This window comes from Rutilus rutilus (genome assembly GCF_951802725.1).
Source record: "Rutilus rutilus genome assembly, chromosome: 4".
Classification (NCBI taxonomy): Eukaryota; Metazoa; Chordata; class Actinopteri; order Cypriniformes; family Leuciscidae; genus Rutilus; species Rutilus rutilus.
The window spans coordinates 36,333,923-36,342,826 of NC_140212.1; the positions used below are offsets into that span (position 1 = coordinate 36,333,923).

The 8,904-nt window shown below is 42.5% G+C and overlaps 1 protein-coding gene across 1 annotated transcript; it reads right to left on the reverse strand.

Annotated features, from left to right (window-relative positions):
* Positions 1-304: 304 nt before the first annotated feature.
* Positions 305-2,527, reverse strand: LOC311289761 (uncharacterized protein). Its single transcript, XM_084408014.1, has 4 exons — positions 2,172-2,527; positions 1,959-2,009; positions 1,734-1,865; positions 305-891 (listed from the first exon to the last, which is right to left on the reverse strand). Exons 1-4 carry the CDS (start codon positions 2,494-2,496, stop codon positions 611-613), a joined length of 789 nt encoding a protein of 262 aa, XP_084264140.1. The 5' UTR covers positions 2,497-2,527; the 3' UTR covers positions 305-610.
* Positions 2,528-8,904: the final 6,377 nt, after the last annotated feature.

Consider the following 8,904-nt stretch of genomic DNA (forward strand, 5'->3'; position numbering starts at 1 on the left):
CATGTTGTGTGTAAATGTTACGGATAAACTGCGGCATTTGTTCAATATCCTGGGCATCGGTGTGGTTCAGGTCAAGTAGTGGTGCTAAAAATCTCTTCAAAATGGAATTTGACACTGTTAAAGAGAGCTCCAAAATGCCACAGAGTTTTGTGACGTAAGCGGTGCCACTCCTTCGACCCGCCCTTGCCCTGGGACTACCGTCCTCCGGCTTCGCCTAATAGAGTACAAAATCTCTTTAACCCTTTATAACACCACCTCCTTTGCCACACAAAGGAAAATAAAATGCCACAATCTTTATTCTCTTGTTTATTTATGTAGGATTGAGAGATACAGATCAAGGATCAGTTACAAACTACACTTAAAAATATATTATTTAACATTCTAGATTTAATACTTTATCAAAACACTTTTGAGTCACATGTGGTATTTATGGTTACATACAAAGTTACATTTATAGACATTTCAGACTTTTATACAGTAATCTATTGCACATTTCAAACACATTAGTCCTCATTAATACAGATTAATATGTCAAATATACTTTATGATTTCAATTAAATCACACACTAAAAGTTCAGTATTATTGGAATCACATTCTGCAAAGCTCCTGTTATCTTAAGGGAAACAGTAGGAAACCACTGAAAGAGTTGTGGTTATTCGGGCTCTCATATATCCTCCTGCCAGACCAAAGTCTCACATAGACAACATCTCCAACCTCCAGGATCAACACAACTCCATTAGAGGAGTTTAACGCATCCTTTTCCTGAGCATCATGTGCTGCAACCACACGCTCTCTATTCTTAACAATGGATATACTTGCTGCAGTTCCACCATGACCATAAACAGAGATTCTGAACATGTACGCTCCTTTCAGTGGGGCTGTGAAAATACCTAAATCAAATAACAAGAGGTACAGAATCAGATGTTTCCTGTATGATCACTTAATTACCAAACACACTGTGTAATAGTTTTAAAGAGACGGTAGATCCTTTAATTCTCTTATGCTGGGTATACACCAAAAGATAATTGGGCTGATTTTGGGCCGATTTGCCCCTTCTGACTGCCGATTATCTTGATGGTTCTACAGATTATTTTATCAGATTTGTCCTTGGTGTGAGGTGTGTTAAGAGTGACTGAGTCTGCTCGGAAGAACGTCAGAGCTGAACATGTTGAATAATTACAACCAGAAATCCTTAAGTGTTGAGGGAACCCCGAGGACAAACGTGCGCACGCTCTAGAGATTATCACGTGAAACGAAACAATATCCAATCAGAAAGCGAGATGATGGAAGACGGAAGCATAACAAACGCAGTCATGGCACAGCACAAAGTGAAATTGATGTGGACAGCAGAGATGGAGGGATGGATTTTTTTTTTTTGGTGAATTCTGTGAAAATCATTCCAAACACTAGCATCGCAATTTCTTCCTGCATATCATCCACCATGCTTATTCTGAAGTCTCGCGAGATTTCCACAGTCGAGACTCTGGTTAAAAATCTGTTTGTGTGATTTTCAGAGAAAATCACACACTATTGGAGCAAAATGGTTAAATCTAGGATTTTTTCTCCTCATGTTTGTGGTCTATCACATTTTGAAAATCTTATAAGATGAAAAAAATCTTTTGGTGTGTACCCAGCATTATACACATTACACAACTGCAGAGAGGTCTGAATGGAGCAGAAGGGTTTTCATTATTATAAACTGAGTTTTATGACTCATTTCATTGATAATTACCTGTAATTGGGTTGTAGGCGTTCCCTTTGTTTGTGAAGACGTTCCTGTAGGTTAGTGTGATTTCAGTGGTAAAAGGACCAATATATCCACTGCTAGATTGCATCAGTGAAGCTGAAAAAGCTATTTCTCTGTCTGTTATTGAAAAACATAAGCAATATTGTTATATATTACTCTATTACACTGAGAATATATACACTGAATTTAACATCATTCAAGCAGTTTCACCTCTATTTTCCTTTCTCAACTCCACTTGACCCAGAGTAAGATTTGATATTTCTGTGAAGAAATAAAGATTCTGTATGACATTTACACTGTTTATTGTAATAGATAACAAGGTATACACTCAACTTTAAACTAACATTTACACTATGCAATGTATTTCATTTGTGATTCACTTTGAGGATCATTGATAAAAGAGTGAATGTTTTGTTGAGGTACCATCATTTTTCTTGTTCAGCTCTTCCAGGATAAACGTCTGTTGTTCACTCAGTCGCGTCTCTAAAGCTCTGATGTTTCCTTTCTGCTCTGTAACTGTGGCGGTCAGTTCTCTCAGCGCTGCATGGATGTCAGTGAAGCAACAGTTTTGTTGGCTGTCAGTTGAAGCTTCATCTCTCAAAGTGTCTGTTTGAGGTGGATTCTGTCTTCCGTCCTCAGATCTGAGCTGTTGACTGATCTCATTCTCATTGAGTCCTCCATCTACCTGATGCTGTACGACACACACAAAGGTTTCCAACAGCAGCAGTAAACATACTAAACCCTTCATTCTTCACTGATGTTTGTTTCCAGCTCTTGCTCTGTCATCCTCACAGTCTCTCGTGTTGCTTTTATAGTGTCCTGATTTATTGTCTTTTGTACTTTATCTATATCACTTCAGATAAGTAAGTAGTTCAAGTTAATTGTTAATCATAATCCGGATGTTCTGGATTCACAACATTTGCGGCACTATGTTGATCACAACAGAAAATAACTCTGATTCATCTCTCTCCCTTTAAAAAAATAACACAATTATATAGATCAGAGGTCGGCATCATTATAGCACACAAAGGGAAAATCACAGAAACCTCCGGTCGCGTGAATGGATTGTCGGATCTCACACTTTAATAGTATTTATTGGACAGGATTAATAAAACAGGCTGTTTGACTGTGAGGAATGATTACCTCAAAATGTACGTCCAGATGCAAGCTTGAGTGACTTTATTTAAATTAAATACATTAGCTATTGTCACGTGCCAGTGATTATCCCGACCTCTGATATTTTTCTGACCTCTGATATAGATGGTCACATGACTCTCTGGTATCCATGTGCATATCGTACAGCAGTTACCAGGTTTAGCAGCTTTATGTAATGACATAAAAAGAGGAAACATTGGATATAAATTTACACAGACAAAATTAGTAAGTGATGTTTACATTAGTGTCTGTACTATTAAGAGAGCATGTATTTTAACATTTACTGCTTGGCCCATTTATTTCCATTGTGCCTGACAGATTTTTTTTTTTTTACTTAAGAACGAGTTGACAGTTATTTCTGTGGTGAAAGATATCATGCCACAAATGTTGCTGATAGATTTCAACTTGTGATGAATCCACAAAATGTATTTTTCCACCACATGCAACAACATCCTTTGTCAACAGATGTAACACTGAATAAATGCACAAAACTTGTCAACTTAAATATAATGACATGTATAAAAACTTCAAATGTAATTATTAATCTGATTTACAACTTGTCATGTAAAAGAATGCCCTAGATTTTCGGAAAGTGAACTTGTGCACATGATAAAGTTTACATTAACTTGTTTCATGGTACCATAAAGTGATCTGTGTTTTTACCTTTGTCAATAATTACTTACTCATAGGTTCTGTCAGAGTGCAACCGATTTAAAATGTATTGACTTGGCAGATGCTTTAATCCAAAGCATTTTATATTACAATTCAATTTCAATGTATTTGTACATCATACATTGTACAATGGTCACTGTTGTACAGCTTTACAGAACACATAGAAGAAAATAGAAAGAACAGAATATAGTGTAAAACACAAGTAGCCAAAGGAAAAAGTGCCAAGGAAATTACTTAAGATTTTTATGACATGAATAATTTAGCAATTTCCCATCTTGAGTTGTTGTCAGCATTAGCAAATAAATGTGTGCATGTATCATTTGGTGGAAGTGAGCTTATTATGGCGTTGATTGGCTGGCGGTCTAGTCGTGTCTGGATTAATGTCTTGGGCGGCCTCATCTTGTTGGTCATCCATGTTTACCTTATTTTCGATGAACACTTTCAGTTGCCTCATAAGTTTTAACATGTCTTCTGAGCGTAAACTGTCTTGTTCCTGGGCTTCCTCTGTGCTGTGCTTAACTGATAAGTGCCAAGGACTGTGGTGTTGTCAAGCCACTGGGTGTCTTCCAGTGCAAGGCTTGTGTCTGGGCTGGTGGATGTTTTCAAACCTTTCTTTGAGGTCATCTTTTGTATGATGTAGTGTCAGGTCACGTAGCTGTTAGATTGTCATCATGATAGTGTTGTAGTGAGAGATAGAGGACCAAACAGCGAGATTGACAATAATACAGTCTTTAATGGAAATGAGAAGCGAATCACTGAAGCAATAAAGAACGTAAATCTTCTCAGGATTCTCAGGAAACAGTCAACTGAAAACCTCGCTTTGTAGAAATCAACATAAACTGCTGGTGGTAGAAATCACTGGAACTCAGGATGTGCAGCGAGGCGTCAGGCGAAGTAGAGCTCCGAGTGGAGACTGGAGTGAGAGGCGAAGTCCGCCGAGAGAGAAGGTACCGTAGGCTGGATACCGCGTCTTGGAAAACTGGATGGACTCGACGAAGATAGGGTGGGAGGCGAAGTCGTACCGCGACAGGATTAATGATCTTAATAATACGAAATGGACCGATAAAGTGAGGTGCCAACTTGCGGGAATCGGAATGTAAGGGTAAATTTTCGGTGGAAAGCCAAACGCGCTGCCCACGAAGGTAGGGCGGACTCTTGACTCGACGCTTATTGGCAGTAATGCTCATGCGAGTGTTCGAGCGGCGAAGTGCAATTCTCACCCTCCTCCAAGTGCGCTTACAACGGTCAATATAGGCTTGAACTGACGGTGAATTTGATACAGCCTCCTGAGACGAAAACAAAGGAGGTTGATAGCCGAGACAGCAGTGGAAAGGCGAAAGACCTGTAGCAGAGGATGGGAGGGAATTGTGTGCATACTCTGCCCAGGCCAGTTGCTCAGACCACGAAGCGGGACAACGGTGAGCAAGGCTGCGAAGAATGCGGGCGACAATTTGATTGGCACGCTCGGCTTGCCCGTTGGTTTGAGGGTGAAAACCCGACGAGAGACTGGCGGTAGCTCCAATTAGACGGCAAAACTCTTTCCAAAAAAAGGCGGAGAATTGCGGACCTCTATCAGAAACCACGTCAGTGGGAAGACCATGTATCTTAAAAACATGATCTACCATAATTTGGGCGGTCTCTTTGGCAGAAGGAAGTTTAGTGAGAGGAATGAATCGAGCAGACTTAGAAAAACGATCGACAACTGTTCGAATGACCGTATTGCCAGCCGACGAAGGAAGCCCAGTAATAAAATCAAGCGCGATATGAGACCAGGGGCGAGCTGGCACAGGCAATGGTCGAAGCAACCCAGCCGGAGGGGAGTTGCCGGTCTTGGTTTGAGCGCAAGTAACACACGAGGTGATAAAGCGACGCGTATCGCGCTCAATAGTGGGCCACCAGAAACGTTGACGAATGAAAGCAAGAGAGCCCCGCACGCCGGGATGGGCAGACAATTTGGACGAGTGTCCCCATTGGAGGACAGCGCGGCGAACGGACGTGGGCACAAAAAGGAGACTCTTGGGGCAGTTATGCGGCACAGAAACCTGAGATAACGCGCGTCTGACCAACCTCTCGATTCCCCACACGGTAGCACCCACAACACGACCGGGAGGAAAAATAACCTCAGGGGTTACGGCTGTGGTGGGGGAGTCGAAGAGGCGAGAGAGAGCATCAGGCTTGACATTCTTTGAACCGAGGCGAAAAGAGATGGAAAAATCAAAACGTGTAAAAAACAGAGCCCAACGGGCTTGGCGGGCGTTGAGTCTTTTAGCCGAACGTATGTATTCTAAATTTCGATGATCCGTCCATACAATAAAAGGAACGGAAGCGCCTTCTAACCAATGTCTCCATTCGCCGAGCACCAACCGGATGGCGAGCAGTTCACGATTGCCTACATCGTAATTTCGTTAGGCGGGCGCAAGACGGTGAGAGTAAAAGGCGCAGGGATGTACTTTTCCGTCTGAAGAAGAGCGTTGAGAAAGTATGGCCCCGACCCCGACCTCCGAGGCATCGACTTCGACAATAAATTGTTTCGAGACGTCAGGAGAGAGTAAGACAGGAGCGGAAGTGAAAAGAGTCTTTAGCTGATCAAAAGCAGCTTGAGCTGTCTCTGACCATCTCTTTGATGCGGACTAAGTAATAGTAGTCCATGGGCCAAGCCAGAATTTGGTACCACCTAAGGTGGCAAAATCTCTTTGGTACCAGTTTGTTTGTAGAGTCCATATAAGTACTTTGAAACATGATAACCTTTTCAAATGAGTAGCTTTACTAATATTTTGGGACAATCATTATTATTGCCATTATCGTCCTACAGTATCTGCCCCGCAGGTTTGTATAAAGTCTATTATAAGAGGTAGCCATACATGGTATATGTTTATTTTTTCAGGACAGTCAGGGCTATCCAGATCTACCATAATTTGACATAATATATGTGGTATACGTTTTATATTAGCCTTCATATTAAAGAAAACAATTTTTTGCATCTACTAAATTGTTATATTTGTAAATCTATCTCAAAAGATATTGATGTTAAGGGGGGATCTTTTCAGATATGGATAGACAAGACTGTCTGTAATCTGGTGATATCAGAATCATGTTGGTGGGACAATCCATGACCTAGCAATTTGAAAAAAATATGTATGTACTGTATATGAAATAATATTATGCAACAACAACGACTGGTGCTAGTTTCAAAAGTTTCAGATTACTCCTCAATACCTCGTTGTACAGATAAGCCACTATGTTCATCTGAAAAGGTACTTAACCAGTCGATAAGCATCATGAAGTCTCTGCAGCTCAACAACATTGTTGTTGTTTTTGACCAGGCATTATATGCCAAAGCTGCAGAAATTACCTGGAAACACCAGGAGGTATTCAAGAACATCATCCTTAGAATGGGGGTCTTCCAAACCACCTGTACGTTCATGGCAACAATTGGAAAATGGTTGGCAGATGCTAGTCTAAGAGACCTTTGTGTAGAGGCAGTAGTGATAGCTGATGGCTCAATCTCAGGGGTTATTGATGGTCACAGGTATAATCGAGGAGTAAGGCTCCACAAGCTGCTCTATGAGGCTTTCCTGAGATGCATGGAAAGGTTTTCATCCATGGTTAGAACAGAATCATCAGGCAGATCTTATTCATTTGGAAGCAACTCTGCAAGCAGTCAATAACCTGTGTCAAGAAATATCTCAGATAAGATTTGAGGGAACCCTCGAGCAGGATTCATGTCAACGCATTCTGACACGATTCAATAAGTTCCTCAGCCTACCTTAGGGATAACAATGGTCCCCTGTCTGCCTTCTGGATGTCTTATGTGGACATGGTTGAGATTTTGCTTAGTCTTATTCGAGCAATAAGAGAGGGAAAGTGGATGATGCATCTTGCAGCAATTAGAGCAACCATTCCATGGTGTTTTGCTTATGATAAGATAAACTATGCCAGATATCTGACATACTACTATGCTCAAATGTCTCGCCTGGAGGGGGATCATCCTGGTGTTCATGCGCACTTTATAGAGGGTGGTTTTTCTGTCCAGCTGGGCAGGAACAGTCGCTTTGGAAAGATTCCGGTAGACCAGACAATTGAGGAGACTGTAAACAAGGACACCCAGACTGCCGGTGGAACCAAGGGTTTTATCCTAAAAACTGGAGCAGTCACCAGATACTTTCTCACTTCAGAAAACAGAAGTCAGTATCTGACGCAACTCAGGAACATGACAGGGAATGAGTCTACAGAATGTTTCAGTCATCTAGATTTACAGAAGCCCAGGATAGAGAAAGGATATGGCAGATGTAAATGCCTTTGTAGAACTTATGGAGAGAAGCTGGGTAAACCCTCTAGGTCCAGATCAGTCTGATATCATTAGTCCACAGAAATGGCTGTGTCACCAGACATAGCCAGTGATCTGCTGCAAGCTCACCAGACTGGAGAGCAGGCATATCAGACGTTCAGAAGAGAACGTTTAGAGAAAGAGTCACCTGCAACCAGGTTCCATGACAAAATGAGAAAACAGAATCTAAAGACATTCTCAAGCATCAAGACAAGTGCTAGAGTAAAACAAGCACAGAAGAAAGAGGTGGTCTTGAAAGCTGACAGAAATCTCTTTGGGCATATGATCATTGCTTCGCAAAGTAGAGAACTTCACATAAAAGATGTCCTGGCTCATCCACTTGGTCCAGTGATCTCAAACTCAATTCCTGGAGGGCCACAGCTCTGCACAGTTTAGCTCCAACCAGCTCCAACTCACACCTGCAAGGAAGTTTCTAGTAATCCTGAATACCTTGATTAGCTGGATCAGGTGTGTTTGATTAGGGTTGGAGCAAAAATGTGCAGAGCTGTAGCCCTCCAGGAATTGAGTTTGAGATCACTGACTTGGTCCATTGCCTTGGGCACTTTCAAATCTATCCATCCATCCATCCATCTTCCTCCGCTCATCCGGGGCCAGGTCGCGGGGGCAGCAGTCTAAGCAGAGATCCCCAGACTTCCCTCTCCCTAGACACTTCCTCCAGCTCTTCCGGGGAGACACCGAGGCGTTCCCAGGCCAGCCAGGAGACATAGTCTCTCCAGCGTGTCCTAGGTCTTCCCCGGGGTCTCCTCCCAGTGGGACGCGCCCGGAACACCTTCCCGGGAAGGCGTCCAGGAGGCATCCGAAACAGATGCCCGAGCCACCTCAGCTGACCCCTCTCGATGTGGAGGAGCAGCGGCTCTACTCTGAGCTCCTCACGAGCGACCGAGCTTCTCACCCTATCTCTAAGGGATCGCCCAGCCACCCTGCGGAGAAAGCTCATTTCGGCCGCCTGTATCCGGGATCTTGTCCTTTCGGTCATGACCC